We start from the raw sequence: 18,264 nt of genomic DNA, 5'->3' as shown, positions 1-18,264 counted from the left end.
CCTTCTCTTCCCACATGAAATTTTCCAAAGACTAAAAGCGATAAAATCATTCCGAGTGTGTTGACGCTGAATAATAAATCGGCGCAGCCTGCAGGGTGAGGCCTGATATCTGCACTGCACATGGCAGATGCAGCTTCTGTGCCAAGGCCACATTTTCATATACGGTGGCCACCGTGGCCAGTAAGAATACAGGAAACAGTAGCTTCGGTTTTCAGATAGAAACACTAAGGAGCATAATGACAAGACATAATGACAAGACATAACAACAAGACGCTGAATCTGAACCGAAGAGCAGACAAAGTTCATCTTCAGGAATTCGATGAAATATCAGAACGACAGAGAAGTGTGCAGTACTAGATGTAAGATAAAATAACAGAAGGCGATTTTTTTTTTTTATACAATGGCTACCACTTAATTTCACGCCACATCTTGCAAGCATTTGGTGTAAACTCACTCCTTAATGCCACTGACTCAACTATTACTTCACCAGTTGCTTGGATTTCTGGTTTAAAAGTCAATTTTAAGCCCAGATTCTTATGGAGGACAAAAGGTCTCATTTCACTGAAGTTACAAGACAAATGAAGGTTCAAATTTGACTTCTCTCCAGTGGATATGCTATGTGATTTACCTAATAGGTACATAAGGGACTGAGTCATGATTTGGAGGACTCCCCAGGAGAAAAAAAACACATCAGAGTCACGCTGAGATTCTCCCTTGGGCTTGTTTTATGTCTCTGCTCTCCCTCTCTGTCTTCTCCAGGCATCAGCACATTGATAGCTAAAGGCGTGTACGATTCTGCTTTCCCTCTCCATGATGTAAGTGTGAGGTTTGAAATCTTTTTCGTCTTTTTCTATTGCATTTTTATACAGTCCACTGTGGTATTTGTTCTGGTAGCTGTGTGGCCAAACAAATGAAAGAAAGGTTTATTATTAATTTAAATTTTCAGAGTCTGGCAGTTTTTAGTTGAAGCGAGTTAAAGAAACACAATTACCCTTTCTAACAAAATGTTAACATTCCAGAAATATTAGGGTGGAATTCCACCAAAAAGCAGGGGAAAAAAATACTCTTCATTGTGGAGGAAAAGGAATAACGTATGTAAAAGTATGTAACTTCCTGTCACAAGCAAAGAAGAAAACAGTGGATAAAAGTACTTACACCACATCCTTCTTATCATCACAGTCTCCTTTTTTTTTTAGCATTATTATTATTGATTGCGTACATGTGCACGTGTATATATGTATGCATAGGCATACATAATGAAACGTTTTTGTTGGCTGCATTTGTGGAGTGTCGTGCACCTAACTGTCATGCCCTCTGAACTGCATTGCGTGAGTTGGCGAGTGACTGAGTGAGTGATTGTGTGCGTTTGCATGCCTGTGTGCGCTCAGGTTTTTCAGCCTCTCTCCTCGCTCCACAGGGTGACTATAAGGTCGTGGGACACCTTGAAGAGAGGAACGACAGACAGGTAGAAGCACTCGTCTCTCATTTCTCTCTCTTCCTCCTCATTGGTCTGTTTAATGAAAATCATGCCTCTAGACAACCACTGCTCTAGCACTTCAAAAGGTGACTCTGCTAATGTGGTTTAGTGCTGGGTCCATTTAGCGTGTTAAAGATGAAAATGTCAGCCATCTAAAAGTCTGGAACTTCCAGCAGCTGAAAAGCAAGGCAACCTCTACTTTTCGAAACAAAAGTTTTCATCCGTGTGTGTCTTTTCTCTTCTCTCTGTCTGAGATTGTCCCTCCTTCCCATCTGCCTAATGCTGTCACAGATTGGAGTTTAAGTTCAACAAACATTTCTCAGAGGCAGGAGCTGCATGTGCTCAGGGCACAGAAACAGCATTCACTTACTGACTTGAATTTCAGAGGACAGAGCAAAATAAAAAGTGTTTGCGAAATTGAAAAAAACTGTAATGTAAATGAAAAATATAAATATCGACTTCTTCATTCAGTCACCACCATTATAATAATGTTTTGGACTATTAAACCTAATCATTTCTTGTGGTGATGTGATATTCTTCCAGCATCAAGAGGCTTCATAATATTATCTTCCTCCCTCTTCACCTTTTTCCTCTTGGCTTCGGGATAATGTTACTCAAACTGCAGTTCTTTGGCTTCATCCACTGAGCTTTAAATCAACCAATCCGGTTATTTCTGCCTCCAGATCAGCTCTGTCTCTGAGGACTGCTTGTTGATTTTCACCTTGCCACAGCTGGTAAATGTACATAACAACATACGCCCACACTGACTCTCTTTCCTGTCTGTTGTCAGGTTCTACATGAAGAGTGGGCCAGATACTCAGCCTTTTACAAGTACCAGCCCATTGATCTTGTCAGGTAACATGACCACAGCTCCAACATCAGTCAGTCAGTCAGTCAGTTAACTTCTTCAGGACACCATGTTTTTTGTTTTATCGAATTAGCAAGTCAGGATAATTATAATAGACACCTTACATCCGTTTAATGAAAGCTGCAAATATACAGAAGTTGCGGTGCATTGTGGTTATTGTAGTTCACAATATCTTAGCTTTGAAATCTACCCTGATTAGGTGCATCACATTAGAACTTTGAATACTCATATCTTAAAGGATATTTTCAGAATTCAGGATTGATTTTTCAAGTTGGTGTTATGGGAAGCTGCCTAATTACGCTAACTAAGCGAGCTAACGTTACAGCTCAGCTGAGGGGGACACCATTAAGGTTCTTTTCACAGCTTTGATTTTAGGAGTGGGGAAATGCTGAATTTCAGAGCAGTCCATTTGTAGGGTTTAGTCCTGTCAGTCGTAGTAGAGAATTAAAGAGAATTATGCACAAGGCTGAGCTTCCTAAATGCTCAGCATGATGAATGAAAGCCCAAAATAAACCATTAACACACCTCTTACTTTATTTAGCATTTGGATTCTCAACACTGTCTTGTGTGCCGCTTAATTCTTCAGTCTGCTCTGCCTTGTCGGTGAACTCCACTGTTGCTTTCGCCTCCTAATCCCTGACATCTGACCCCACAGGAAGTACTTTGGGGAGAAGATCGGTCTGTACTTCGCATGGCTTGGTGTTTACACCCAGCTGCTGATACCTGCCTCCATTGTGGGAATCATTGTGTTTGGCTACGGGGTGGCAACAGTGGATACCAACATTCCCAGGTACTACAAAGTTCAACTTCACATCTGGAAGAAAACCTTTGCAAACTCCTTCATTTCAGTTGAAATAAGGTGCGAAATATGGACAACCTAATATGATGTGTCTACTGATTTTTACTGCGAAGAGACATTAGAAGGATTCAGAAAATTAGGATTTCCTCCCACCACAATTTAAATGTATGCACAAATGTTCTTACACTCACAAACACGCACACACACACACACACAGTAGACAGGGATTGCCCAGATACCTGCTGTATCTGGCTGTAGTCAGGGCTGTGTGTGGGAGGAACACAGAAGGCATGGCTGGCAGTGTGTGTGTGTGCGTGTGTGTGTGTCATGAAGCAAAGGTTGATAATTCAGCCTACACTGACTATGAATAGGGTCAAAGCAGAGAAGCTCGTATTGCAGTTATGTGTTAAAAGCTCCATTCATTTGTAACAGACATAAATGTAACAGACACAAAGATCTCTGGGTGTTTTTTTAGTGGAGCAGAATCCATCGATTCTGAAGCAATGCAGAAACTCAGTTAAGATTTATACAATTTAAGTTACTGTGTTAATGTTGTTACGTCAAGGTGTTATTCGCCTTAAGTCTTGATCTCCCCACCCCGCAGCCAGGAGATGTGCGACGACAGTCTCAATTTCACCATGTGTCCTCTGTGCGACGGAGCGTGTGACTTTTGGCACCTCAGCACTGCCTGCGGCACCGCCAGGGCCTCGCACCTCTTCGACAACCCCGCCACAGTCTTCTTTGCCATCTTCATGTCTCTGTGGGGTGAGGTTCTCTGTGTTTGTGTGCGCGTGTGAGAACAGGATAGCCTGAATGTGAAGTCGCTCATTGATATTTTATGATGTCCTTCTCCTCAAGTGTCCCTGTGAGCAAAAAAGCTAAAACAATACATGTTAAAGGATACATTGAAAAAAGAAGTCTGATGGAACATTAATGCAGCATTCTGTAATCTTTCCTTAATGCTTTCAGTACCTAAAGAGTGTTACCTGTCCATGTCGCACGAGGACCTTGTTTGCTGTAAACTGACCCTGGCAACAGGAAATAGGAAAACAGCTTTTCAATTTGTGCAGGCAGGAAAAAAAATCCTCATGAACGTAACTTTTGCCTCCTTTTACAAAATGTGGATAGTGTAGTTTAGCACTTCACTTTGTTCGGATTCTTTATTTTCAATCAGTGCTCACTGATCAGCTGATTACTGCCAAAATACAAAAATGCATCAGGTTGCCAGTGGATCTGGGCGATGGAAACAATTATGCAGACTTTCATCAAAAAGATTTGATTTTCTTTGTGTGTTTTTGTAGCTGTGCTGTTCCTGGAGCAGTGGAAGCGCCGTCAGATCAGTTTGAGCTTCAGCTGGGATCTAACGGGCATAGAGGAGGACGAGGTATATGCACACACACACACAAACACACAGATATCAGTGCTCAGCAGCGATAGTATGTTTAAGGTAACTAAAACACTTGCTGAAGGGTAATCCAGACGTGCTACACCCTTTCCCCTGACCACAAAGGACAGCCTACCTCCTGCAGTGACGCTGGACATCGACATTAGACAAATCACCTGCTACAGAATTGTCCAAAACGAACGTAAGACTGAACTGAAAAGTACAAATGCAACATGCATGACTCTGTCTTGTTTTTCCCTCAGGAACATCCTAGGCCAAAGTATGAGACCATCCTCCTTCAGAAGCGGCAGAGGAAGCAGAAACATAAGAAAAAGAAGAAAAAGAATGAGGTAAGGAAGATCAGGGTTTGTGTTTTAAGTGCTGAAGACCCCAGTTCCCTTAACGCCTGTTTACCTAACTCACTGAGCATGTGCAAAAAGATTTATGAATTGCATAAGAATTTTGTTCTTTTAGCGGGACATGACTGTCAAAAGCACTAACGGAAAGGTATTATTTTATGCATTCTGTTGGCAAACAAACAGTGTAATCAGCTTATCATGAAACCATGTTGTTCAATCTTCACACATGGAATCAAATGGTTCCTGATGATCCTGATAGTTTGGTTTCCAAAGCGCGTGGCAGACATTACTGTGATAATCTAATCATTGGGAACGATCTAGATTTTTTCTGCAAATTGGGTCAATCACATTGGGTCCCGTCGGCCCACATACACTTCGCTGCAGCAACAGATGGCTTGCTGCCACAGTCCGAGCGAGACAGGGGCTAAGTCACATGCTACAAGATCACAGCCACACCATCCTAAAATCCATGACCGACCTGGAAATGAAAGTAGGAAACCTGACAATGTGGCTGGTGTTTTTCTGTACTTGCAGGGTGGGTCAACATGTGCTATCTGATGTTATCTTTTACAGTTGTGGAACGTATAATTTGTCAGGTATAATCTCTCATATTAGACATCATTACAAGACAGACATACTGACGTTAGTGAGCCACATGGTGTAACAGCTTGATTATGAATATATGAATAATATTTATGTGTGTGTGTAATAAAGACATGGGAGTGTCTGTACATTGGCAGAAAATGACATAATTGTGATTGTGTGTGTGTTTTGGTGCGTGAATGTGGTTTCTGTGTGTATGTGTGTGTGAAACCTGTCCCTCTGTCTTGCAGCCAGAGAAGCAGGAGGACGGGACAGTGACAGGGAAGGACAGATGGAGACAAAAACTGCTGTCTGCCATGGCTGCAGGAATGCCGGTAACCCCTCCTCTCCTCTCCTCTCCCCTCGCCTTACTCTTCCTTTTCTTCTCACCTTCCTTTTCCCTCCTTTTCTTTTCGTCTTCTCTTGTCTTTTTTGCTCTTCCTCCTCACCTCCCTTTCCCTCTCCTCTCGTCTCCTCTGTTTTCCTCCTGCAGGCTGCAGTCTATCTGTTCTTCTCTTCCTGTCCCATCCTCTGGCTTCTACAGTCTCAGCTCCTCAGGTATTTTGTTCACATATCTGTGCTCTTTTTTTTTTAACATTAATCCAGACGTCTGGTAATCTCAGCAATAATCTTTTCAACTCTCTTTGTGGGACTCAAAACATCACAGGACAGTTTTCCCAGGGTCTGTTGCTTTGTTGATGTTGACCAAGATACTCATATCACTGTAACACTTCGGTCTTTTCTAAATTCACTATTTCCAGTGACTTCATCACTGAATGAGCTTGTTTATTTTAGACATTTTTGCAGTTTGCAGAACAGTTTTTGTTCTAAAGCAGAGGGAAATGGTCAAAAAGTGAGTCTGAAAACGTCAAATCTTACACTAAAGTAAAGTGAGGCAACCGTTTAGATCCTGAGCTTTTTTAAGCCCTGCTTGAAGTTAATGACATGTTTAAGAAGGACCTGATGGACAGATCTGGAGAAAGACAGCTGATGCTAATGAGGGATTATCAGTCTCTGTGTTTCCCTTTTCTGGATCGTGTGTGTGTGTGTGCGTGTGTGCGTGTGTGCGCATGTCTGTGTGTTGGAGATACATGCAGTAAATACACTTACATACAGACACTAGTTTCATGGCTAAAGACTAACGGAGAGATACTACATACAGGATAAGGCTGGCGCTGCTCTATGTTTTTGTCATTGTCAACAAATCCCTTTAAAAGACCAAAACTAACAAAGACTTAATCCATCTAACAAGTATTGACACTTATTGTGTGCGTAGTGAAAGCTTGATATGACGTAACCACTTCTGTGCCACAGGGCTTTATTATTGTGCAAAAAACAATTAAACACACATGAGTGAGGCACACTGTCCCAGTGTTGCTTCACAACCATGAAAACACACACAGGCTGTAATTTATTTTGAGCCTCTCTGGTAACCATATGTGTATGAACCCATGGCTGAAAACTATACTTACTTAGTGTTTTTCAAAAGTGAAGGTCTATATTTGCAACCTGCTCTGACAGATTTAATCCTTTAATAGGAATGGATGAGTTTAGGGCCAAGTGTGTCTTACAGGTCAAAGAAATCAGACACAGGTATAACTCCTAACAGTAATAGAGGCTTACAGTGCTTCCTGGCTCACTGATGATATCTTGAATTAATGTCATTAGTTATATGTGTGCTTTTCCTGCCATGACAAGTCAGTATGCTTGCTGTGAAAAATGTCTAACGGGTACACTGATCAAGATTTTTTGCCTCAGACCAGCTGATAATGATCCAACACTATATACATGTACATATTGCTTTTGCTTGCTTTTTCATCCTTTGTCTATTCCACTTAGTGCAGCTCTTTAGTAATGTAGTAGTACTATAATGCTGCACTAACACTAACACCAACACTCAAAAAGAGTAATGTAGTCAGCAATACCCTTTGAAGTTGCGTCCAAATGTGTGTGGTCAAACTAACAGCAGTCACCTATGAGATAAAGTCATGGACTTTGCTGTAAAGCTCTGGTCTAAAGGGTGTGCTGTAGCTGCAAAAGCTTCAACACATAAAGAGGACGTGCTCTACCACAGCGTACAGAGTGATGGATTCACTTTCCTTCTCCCTTAACTTTACATGGGAAACTTGAAATTTCAACATCACAGAGTTCAAAGTCATATGCCACCTTTGGTTGGTTGTTGTGAACATTTTTGTGTTGTCCTGCCACAAATTGCACCCTCTGTTTTGCAACAGCTGTGTCATAGCTGACTTAAACTAAGGAGCAGGCTTATGTTCATGCTCAATATAGCCAATACTAATCAGTTAAAAAAAAAAAAAAAGCCCTGATCAACTCTGATTCAGATATTTGTGTTTGGATTCTGACATCCTCACTAACTGCTTGTTTTGAAGGGGGTTACTATATATTTTGCACCTGCTGCTTTGGCAACACAACACAGCATTTGGCAACAACTTTCAAACCAAGAGTCTGTGGGACTAAATCAAAAAAGACAAAGCTTGCAAGACGTGCAAAGAGACAAAGAGAAAAAAGACAATGAGAGAGAGCGAGAGAGAGAGAGAGAGAGAGAGAGAGAGAGAGAGACTTGGAGACGTGGAGGGATGGAAAGAGACAGAGGGAGGGCAGCTGAGTGGGAGTGAGGCGTGCTGGGCAGGAAGCCAGGGGTAAGATTAGTGAACGTCACTATGGCGACACAGAAATACCTCTCTCTCTCTCTCTCTCTCTCTCTCTCTCTCTCTCTCTCTCTCTCTCTCACACACACACACACACACACACACACACACACACAGAGGGAGCCACATTTAAACTATTTTATTCCTTACCTGAGCCTGTCATATTATTAATATTTCAAAAGTATGACTGAAGTGGCTATTAGTGTTCGTTTAGCAGTGTGTATTACCTTTTACTCCCAAACATTCTGCTGTCAATGTACAAAACATTAATGTACAGTAATTTATTCACTCATGACAATCTATATGATAATCATTTTGCTCTTTGAAAGTCTCTACATAGTATGACAGACATACAGCTCTTGTTCCATCTTCTTTAAGTCACATCGGCTCCTCTGTGACGAACATTCCTCTGTCAAGACTTTTCAAATCATTTCTTAAATTAGGAGCTGTCAGTGCTAATAAAGTGAGGCATGGAGGAGCTAAGAGCCAAAAAAGATTTTTATATACGGAATGATTTTAAATATTTTACCACTGGACAGCCGGCAACACTTACAGACTCTTGCATCTGGCTTACTACCAGTCTTTGCTGGTTATTTCAGAGGCCACATTAGATGTCCTGTATGTTTCTCTAATCATATTTATATCTGATATTATAATAGCAAAGAACCACATGAACGCTCCATACCTGATACTGATATGAATGACTTAAATGCACCACCTTTGGTTTGATTTGTTCAGTTGCGGGAATTTTTGTGAGAGAGGAAATATTTGCTCTGTCTGTCTTTTTTTGCTCTATCTTGTCTCTTTTTTTTTGTTAGGCTTTTGATGTGGGATGTGCTTTACTGTTCTGTGCAGTCATGTGTAATTAGCGTGTGTGGATTGGATATCAGATTAGATAGCAACTGTCAGTGAGTGGGCTGCATCTTAGTACTGCTCTGTGTAGTGTCGATTATTACATATACATTATCCTGTGTTAACTTAATGTGGCATCAGGAATTTAAATTTTCTTAAAACTGGGTATACTACAGGACAACAGGGTTTGGATACAAGCACAGAGAGACAGACAGAGATAGACAGAGGAAGATGAACAGAGGAGGCGGGTGACATAGAGAAATAAAGGCTGTGAGTGAGTCTCTGTCACACGATTAAGGCTTTATTGGGCTTTCCTCAATGGAGGTCACAAGCCAAATATAACACCTGACCCATTTAATACTACCATTCTCTCTAATGGTTGTCCCCACCAACCATCACTTAGACACACACACACACACACTTCCACCGTGAAGGTCTCTTTGTCCTTCAGTAGGCAGATGCGTGTGTGTGTGTGTGTGTGTTTAAAACATGACTAGAAACTCTTCAGTATCTTGCTTGGTCCATATTCTTTCATATACCAATCTCATGGGTGCTCCATACTTGAGCACCATCTGAAAAGATAAGGCCCCTTTAAAAAAATAAATGAATGAATAATTAAGTAAAACTGCATCTTTGGGGGCATGTATGTAAACAAAGCATCAGAAAAAGTTCTGGTTTTTATATGTATTTTTTGCACTGGCATTGCAATCGCTCAGTTGTACAATTATCCACACAGTGTGTATGTAAAAGTGTAATCCCTCAGGGCTCTGCTGGAATGTTGTAACCTGTTATAATTTGTAGCAGAGCAATTTCACATTTAATTATGGTTTGTGTGTATGTCCAGCAGACAACAATAGCCTACATGACTGTAACTACTAAAGCAAGCTCAATTTCAGTGTTTTGAAGGTCCTCAAAGGAGGAGCCAGAGTACAGATACAGAAGCGAGGGATAGGCTGAACAGGAGAGACTTTAATTAATAAGTGAAGAACAGAAGCAAACAGACAAAGGGGAAGAAGGGCCTAATAAAGAATTATCCAAAAATCACAGAATTATTCAAACTCAAGAACCACAGGGAAACAGGGATACACAGAAGGTAAGAATGGTAGCAAATTCAGGAAACCATAGATGCACAGTGAAAATTCAAGAAAAGGAGGAGAAAAACAGAGCAACAAAGTACACACAAAACTCAGAGAAAGAAGGCCAACATAGATCACAACAGATGCCAAAAGCAAAGAAACAGAGAGACTCAAAACACTGGGAAGACAGCTCACACGGAGAGTGCAGGACAGGCAGGAATTAAAGGGAATGAGGGCGATGCAGGAAACCAAAGAATCACAAAGGGAACGCAGGTAAGACAGATGAACTGAAGACACACAAGGAGAGCACAAAAAAGGACTGGACAGGGCAAGCAATCAAAAATGGAGGGAAAAAAGACGAAGACGGGAAAAGCTAAAGGAAGACACAAGGGAAGAAAAACTACAAAACAAAACAGGAAACTAATTAAACAAACACACAGTCTACAAAGCTGCAGCACTTGTGGAATGTTAGGTGGTTGCAGTGGTTAGGACCTACCAAAAGGGGGTCAGGAAGGAAAACCGATCAACTGGCTGCTGGTTCCGACAGAATGATGTCAGAACACACAGTGTATCAAACCTTTTTGTGTATGGAGCTGTTTAGCCACAAACTGGTCATGGTGCCCATGCTGACCCATGTCCACTGTCAAAAATGGCTTACAATGGACACGTGAGCATCAGAACTGGACCATGGAGCAATGGAAGAAGGTGGCCTGGTCTAATTAATTTCTTTTACATCATATGGAGGGTCAGGTGTGTGTGTGTTGTTGTTGACAAGGGGAAGACATGGCACCAGGATGCACTTTGGGATGAAGTCAAGCCGGCAGAGGCAGTGTGATGCTTTGGGTGATGTTCTGCCGGGAAACCTTGGGTTCTGCCGTGCATGTGGATGTTACTTGGATACATACAGCCTACCTGAACATTGTTGCTGATCAAGGGAATACTGTTTCCCCTTCATGGAAACAGTATTCCCTGATGGCCTCTTTCAGCAGGATAATGCGCCCTGCCACTTTGCAAAAAACAGTTTGGTTTGAGGAACACATCAACCAATTTGAGGTGTTAATTGGGCAGCCAGTTTTTCCAGATCTCAGTCCAATCGAGCATCTGTGGGATGTGCTGGAAAAACTGACCCATGCAGACCCCACCTTGCAACTTACAGGACTTAAAGGCTCTGCTGCTGACCACTTGGTGCCAGATACCAGAGCATACCTCCTGAGGTCTAGTGGAGTCCATGCTGTGAAGGGTAAGGGCTGTTTTGGTGGAAAAAGGGTGGACCTACTCAAAATTCGACAGGTGGCAATAATGTTATGGCTGATTGGTGTATATGATCCTTGATGATTAAAAAAAGGCTTTTACATCTACAGTAGATAGATGATAGTAGATAGATGTTCATAATGAACAGTCCTGCTGAGAGACTGATTCATTTTACCTCTCAGCTTGAATGAGAATGTGCAATCATGGCTCATCATCATAAGGAAATAAATAATAAACAATAATTCAAAATCATGGACTGTTTTAGCAGAAATGTCTTTTGTATTGTTTTATATATTCTTAAAATACTTTGCGTTTCTAATGAGTGAAAGTTCCTGTTTAAACATTTTTACATTAACAACATTTTTTTTTTTTTTGTATTTAGTGAAATCATGTTCAAGCGTCTTTGAAGGTTTTATGTAGATGCATGTTTGTAGATGTAAGTTTCCAACTGAATATCAGCAATCAGACAAGTTTGCAAAGTTGTAAAATATATAAAAGATGATACACCTTTAATTATTATTTTATTAATTATAAAACAGGGTTATCATGGAAGGTTTCATCCATCATTATGGGATGATATTTATCTGGTTCTTTTGCATTTAAATGCACTCATACATGTAACAAATGCATACAGTGGGCGGTATAGGTGTGGAAACGTGTAATCAAAGTATTTTTAGCCAGCTATGAAAAGACATTAATATTTATTAGTAATTTCCTCTCACAGACAACATTACAAATGATCTTATCAAGCCCCTGACCGGTTAATTAATTAATTAATGATAGTATATAGTAATATAAAAGAGGGAAGATTTGAGATGTACCAGTTGGATTTCTTTGCTCTGAACTATATTAGAAAATTGCCTCTTTGCATGTCTGTGTTTGGTTCATTTAAGTTCAAAGAGCCAAGTGAAAAGCCAGCTAAACATCGACCCAGCGACTCACTTGCTCAATGTGTAATTCTTGTAACTGTTACAATACACAGGACTTTTTAATGGCTATTGTACAGCTTTAGTTTTGTGCCTGTGATGATTCAAATCAACTGATTAAAAAAGAGCCACAACATAGATAACTTTAACCAACTGATGTTATAAAACATGCAAGGAGCAAAATAATGTAATCAATTTGCTAAAAATGTGAAGAATAATAATAATTGAGCATCAGAAAACATGAGATTAAAAAAAGATAATATTAGAATGTCTGATAGAATAAGAAAAATGCCAGTATTTCCCCATACTCCTCCTGAGGGTGCTGGATTAAGTCTGTGTGAATAGTGTGTATTACAGGTTGCACTGTGCCACTGTAATCACTAGATGGCAATGTTGTCTTGCTAATCAGCAGTTTACACCTCTCCCAATGTATCTGTGGAGATTCTCTCCCAATGTACAGACTCTCAGTCCATTGTTCTGTGTGTGTGTGTGTGTGTGTGTGTAGTTCCTGAGTTTGCTTCTGTCAGTACATGTGTGTTTATGGATAAAGGGGTTAACATACCTGCATATGAAGAAGCAGAATTTGTCGTAAATAAAAAAAGCACCAGGAAGAATTTGCTGCCTTCATAATTTTTGGCAAATAAAGCACACAACAAATTTTTACCTCCTCTTCTTTTTGAGAATTTAATTCTTCATTTGCACAAGAACTCATCTCATCCTCACCGTCTGTCCATCTATGCAGAGATGAATTTGAAAGTATTGTACTTGCAACTGCAGTTATTATCTGTTTTTGAACAGGAACATAGTTTAACCATAGTTTAAGCATTTAATACTCAGGAATTCACATTCTGCTCTGACACCTGTAACAATTTGGCCACATTTTTGATCACACATGTGGTCCAGTCGTGCACAAGACCTTCGACCTAGTCTGGTTGGTTTTTGCCTGTATTTTATTTTTCACTGAAACTTCACTTTTTTTCAGTGCCAATACTTGTTTCAATGCCAAGACATCGTTTGGCAATACATGTATGTCACTGTCTGAGTCCATTATATTTACAGCTCTACATATTTTATCAAAGTACAGCTGTAATCCATGTTTTTTCATGTGCAGTACTGATGTTTTTGTGTTTCAATGCTGAGAATGCCTGGGAAAATGGTTTCATATTAACTGGGGGTTGTCTTGGTATTTAAGGGTCCATTGAATGAAAACATTTGTTCCAAACTGGTCTCTAAATGTAGGATGCAGACTGTAAAACAGGCTATTGTGATCCTTTATGTCTCTCTGTTGAGGGGGTATTAACATTTCCTGCAGAGGTGGTGAAAAACAGATGCTGCTGCTTCAAGTCTCCATTCAGCTCTTACAAACCTTTTAAAAGGAGGAAAGGGAACTGTCAGTGAAGCTTTTCACATCAGGACAATCAGAGAGATTTGTTTTTTTAATGAAAGCAACCATATGAAACAGCCTTTTTTCCCTCTCTTTTCTTTTGTGATGCCTCAGTGGGCCGGTCTGTGTACTGCATCACAGATTTCCCGACAGAAATTGAACAAACATTGGTCGTTCTATGAGTGACTGCCAACTTTTCTTCTGTTTTTTTTTGTCCTGTCAGGCTGCCATAGAGAAGTTGACCTGGAAAGACCGCCTTCCTGGATACTTCATCAACATTTCCTCTATCCTCTTTATGGTTAGTATATAAAAATTACCCTCTAATAAGAATCATAGCTTTCTTCAGTATGTACAGATGAAAGCACCTTAAATAGAAAAATAAACATAACACAACACAACAGAAGTGAGGTACATAACCTGAGCTGCATCTGTGTTTTCTGTGAAATATTCATTCCATCATCTGCAGAGTGAGTACTGGACAAAAACGGATGAATAATGACTAATTTATTTATCTTTCTTCCATTCTGGTCTCAGTTTGGCTTGACATTTTCAGCTGTTTTTGGCGTCATCATCTACCGGATCACAGTGTCGGCCCTGATGGCGATGAGCCCCGACCCGGAGACCAAGTCCAATGTTCGAGTAACGGTGACGGCCACTGCAGTCATCATCAACCTGGTGGTTATCCTGGTCCTTGATGAAATCTACGGCGCTGTGGCATTGTGGTTAACTGAGCTAGGTACAGAAATACATAATCTTTCTCTTTGATAGTACAATGATAGTACAATTTAGTATTAAGCCAGAGCCAGGAGCTGGCTCAGCACAAAAGCTAGCAGTAGAACAGCAAAACATAGTGACCTCATAAGTGTGATTGACCATATAATGTCCCAAGAGATATCCAACAGTGAAATTAAAGTGTGTAGGATTTAGTAACATCTAGTGGTGTGATTGCACACTGCAACCAGCTAAACACCCATATCTCACCCTTCCCGCCACTGGCCACTAAAGATGTGCAAACCACAAAACATGGGGAGTTCCAAATAAGAGGACCTTCTCCCTTTTTAGCTATAAAAGGTTCAAAAGACAATCATTCTTAGTTTCAGATGCAACCCAGCCTGAAAATTCTAACTTTATTTATGTCAATTAAAACACTGGATATGTGATTCATTTAATAAACACATAGTCTTTGATCCGTACAAACTATAATGTGATAAGAATGTGAGTGATAAGAATATTTTCTCCTCCTATTCCATGCTTTGGAAATACATTCAGAAAACACAAAGTAGTTAAATCTGCATCCTCAGTTCTAATTGAATATAAATCTGGCACAAATATCTCTCACAAGAAAGTAAGAAGAAGAAAAAGTTAATCTAAGAATTCAAAAACATTCTTGCATTAGTCTCAGTCTTTTTTTAAAAAAAGAAACTGGATTTTTTTGTGTTTCTTGTGTGCATTTAGTCCTGATATGGTAATAGAATTCCACCACCTTCTCCTGAATAATGTCTGTAATAACCCAGATATTTCAAATGTCCTTTCAAGGCCAATAAAAAAGCATTCAGACCTCACTTTGATGTCACTTCCTTCAAAGAAACAGAAGTTTAGGAACATGACATCTGTCCAAGAATATTTTTAGAAATTTAATTTGTCCAACATCTGGCTGAGTCTGCTTCTGATCCTCACTTCAGAGGTTACTTGTGTTTTCAATATCCATGATGGTGTATTTCAGTACTAGAACTGCATATTTTGTTTTTTTTAAAAAAACAAAACAAAACAAAAAAACTTCCTTGCCAACTCCATGACCAAAATTGACATTTTTACATGTTATCATACTGCATCTGTGTGTGTGAGAGACACAAAGAGCCTTTCTGCCTCTTGGTTCACGATTTGATGAAACTTTGATGTTTTCATGCTCCAGTCATCCCATCAGTCATCCCAGGAGGTTCCAGCCACGTTCACATTCATATTCAAAACCTCTGAAATAGAGGAAAGAATGGGAAGAGGAAGTGTGAGAAAGATGTGTGTGCGTGTGTGTGTGTGTGGGGGGGTATTTTAACCTACTTCCACCTCAGTGATTATGTTAGAGCTCCAAGAGCCAGACTGACAGAATCACCACTTTTCTCAGAGCAGATTCAGAGTTCTCATCACCATCGGCCAACACATTTCTAAAATACAATGTTAGCCAAAGCTAATATACTACATGTATGTTCCACTTCTTTCTCTCTCACCCTCTTGCTCTTCCCTGACCTCACAAAATAACAACATGCTAAGTTTTTCTCACTTTTGACTGCATGTGTGTTTCAGAGATTCCTAAAACTGAAACTAACTTTGAGGAGCGCCTCATCCTGAAAGCCTTCTTGCTCAAGTTTATGAACGCATATGCGCCCATCTTTTATGTGGCTTTCTTCAAGGGACGGTAAGTCCTGCACTGTCTTGTGTTGGTGCATCGTCGTAGTTTAAAACCGCATGTATCTCCAGCATGTCAGCTTTTCATGGCAGGGAGGAAAAACAGTCTTGACAATGCATTTCTTCAGCTCAGCCAGTGGGTACATTTAAATGTTCTGTTTATGAGGAAAATTCAAAATCTTCACATTTGTAGATGCATGTTTGTCTTTGGACAGCAACGATATGCATTAACTTACACTAATTAATATACTCTAGATGCCATAACTGTTCAGAGAAAATTACCCATTGCTACCTTCTTTTTGTTTTTTTGTTTTGGGTTTTGTTTTTTTGCAGGTTTGCTGGTCGACCGGGAAATTACGTGTATGTCTTTAATGATTATCGAATGGAAGAGGTTTGTCTCCAGCTGTGCATCTGTGTTTCTTTTCACTTGGCCAAACAAGTAAAACATAAAATGACGATGGCTAAATGTACAAATGTGTGTTTCCCCCAGTGTGCACCAGGAGGCTGTCTCATTGAGTTGTGCATTCAGCTCAGCATCATCATGCTGGGGAAGCAGCTGATCCAGAACAACATCTTTGAGATCGGCATCCCGTAAGTAGACTACATTCTTGTGCTAACTAAGTTTGGACTTGTTTTTAGCTCTGGAGATGTGGAATGTAGAAGAGCAAGTAATAAGATCAAAGGTGGGATACTTTGTGTAAAGAAGTCGCGACATCTAACACTCATACCTACAAACACATGCATCTCCTCACAAGCACTCACAAGATTCCCTCTCCCCTTGCTTGTTCTGATAACATTCCTCCCATGACTGTACAGTGGTGCTCCATCCTGGGTAACAGTTCAGCTTTTGCATGCAAATCTCAAAGTTCAGAGGTCATCTGTGTTTGTAACAACTGTCACACAACAGAGGTGCCTTTTGACTCCAGGCTGCACTGTTACCGTTGCTGTAAGCAGAGCTTGACCTCCTAAACCGTCGGTCGAGTCGCATCAAACGCCGTGGTTTCTTCAGGATGTCCTGAAGGATTGGCGAGCCGAGGCACATACCACCATACCATTTACGTGCCATCTACTCATCTTCACATGCATCCACTTAAAAGCTTTTACACCCTTAAAACACAGTCTTACACTGTGGCCCAGTGTGCAGCTTTATAGGGAAACTCAGAAGCCGCAGAGTGAAGGCAGCACATTAGAGGTTTTGACAGGTTTGAGAAATTGTACCTAACCCTAAAACCTCCTGTCTAAAGAGATGGACCTGTCCATTAAAAGAAATCACAGAGGAGAACCCAAACAAATCATCACAGACTATAATTGACTTTAAACCAAACTACTGGTTAGAAACGTTCCTTGTAACATTCAACTATTTAAATTACCCCCTTTTGAATGATTTAAAAAATGTTTTTCCTTTTGAAAAGTAGTATTATTTTCATTTATGATAGTAATGTAAACTTCACTGGGGCTGACTCACTCCCAGAAATGCACAGATGAATCCTTCATACCAAGAAAACAATGGTGGCTGTGCAGATAAATGAAGGTGCACATCCTCCCCAAGGAAATTCAGATCTGTGGAGACTGCAGAGCAGCGTCATTCTGAGCTCCCATACAAGTGACTGGTTCACAACAGTGCCTGCTGAATTATGAAACAGGGATGTGTTTTTGCTGCATTTGGACGAACGTTCAGTTCTACAGTCTTGTTGAGTCATTGTGATGTGTTGAGGTTAAAAATGAGGGCTTTGAAGCATGCAGCCCCTGAACTGGTACATAAGGAATCGTACATGACACAGGTTTACAACCCATAGGCAGGAGGGGAGACATGAGGCAAACATACAGTATTTGGTGAAAAGGACAGTTGCAGGTCAGTGTTTTAAAGCCAAATAGATGTTATTCAGAGGTTACTGATTTGATCCAGTTATCAACAGGGTCGGCAGTGGTAAAAAGCTCGTAAATTACATTAAACTACTTTCAAACCTTTTGCATACAATGGCTGCAGTCTGCGTGAACATCTCCTTCTGTAAGTCATAATTTGATACATGCATTTTTGGAATAACTCCTGGTGGCTCCCCAAGTATCATTATCTCTGATGTCCACGGCAAGAAAACCCCAACAACTAAAAACTAAAAAACAAAAAACAAAACACAAATCCTTTTAGTGCTCACAGAAAAGTTGCCCTTTTTAACACCAGAACTTGCCAAAGAGTTATCTCTTTTTTAGGTTTTCTTCAAAGTGATCCAGTGATAGTT

The 18,264-nt window shown here is 40.3% G+C and overlaps 1 protein-coding gene across 1 annotated transcript in view; it reads left to right on the top strand.

Moving 5' to 3' along the window:
• The window catches only part of ano2b (anoctamin 2b), a 59,307-nt gene that overhangs the window by 15,732 nt on the left and 25,311 nt on the right, over positions 1-18,264 (top strand). The window contains exons 7-19 of the mRNA XM_046379519.1: positions 760-815; positions 1,418-1,465; positions 2,268-2,332; positions 3,001-3,135; positions 3,749-3,909; positions 4,446-4,528; positions 4,792-4,878; positions 5,721-5,804; positions 13,851-13,925; positions 14,162-14,363; positions 15,926-16,037; positions 16,361-16,418; positions 16,518-16,618. Coding sequence (XP_046235475.1) covers positions 760-815; positions 1,418-1,465; positions 2,268-2,332; positions 3,001-3,135; positions 3,749-3,909; positions 4,446-4,528; positions 4,792-4,878; positions 5,721-5,804; positions 13,851-13,925; positions 14,162-14,363; positions 15,926-16,037; positions 16,361-16,418; positions 16,518-16,618 — 1,267 coding nt within the window. The remainder of the gene's footprint in view (positions 1-759; positions 816-1,417; positions 1,466-2,267; positions 2,333-3,000; positions 3,136-3,748; positions 3,910-4,445; positions 4,529-4,791; positions 4,879-5,720; positions 5,805-13,850; positions 13,926-14,161; positions 14,364-15,925; positions 16,038-16,360; positions 16,419-16,517; positions 16,619-18,264) is intronic.

This window comes from Scatophagus argus, chromosome 22, assembly GCF_020382885.2.
Source record: "Scatophagus argus isolate fScaArg1 chromosome 22, fScaArg1.pri, whole genome shotgun sequence".
NCBI classification, from domain to species: Eukaryota; Metazoa; Chordata; class Actinopteri; family Scatophagidae; genus Scatophagus; species Scatophagus argus.
The sequence above is the reverse complement of the archived record's forward strand: the minus strand, read 5'-3'. Positions and strand labels throughout refer to the sequence as shown.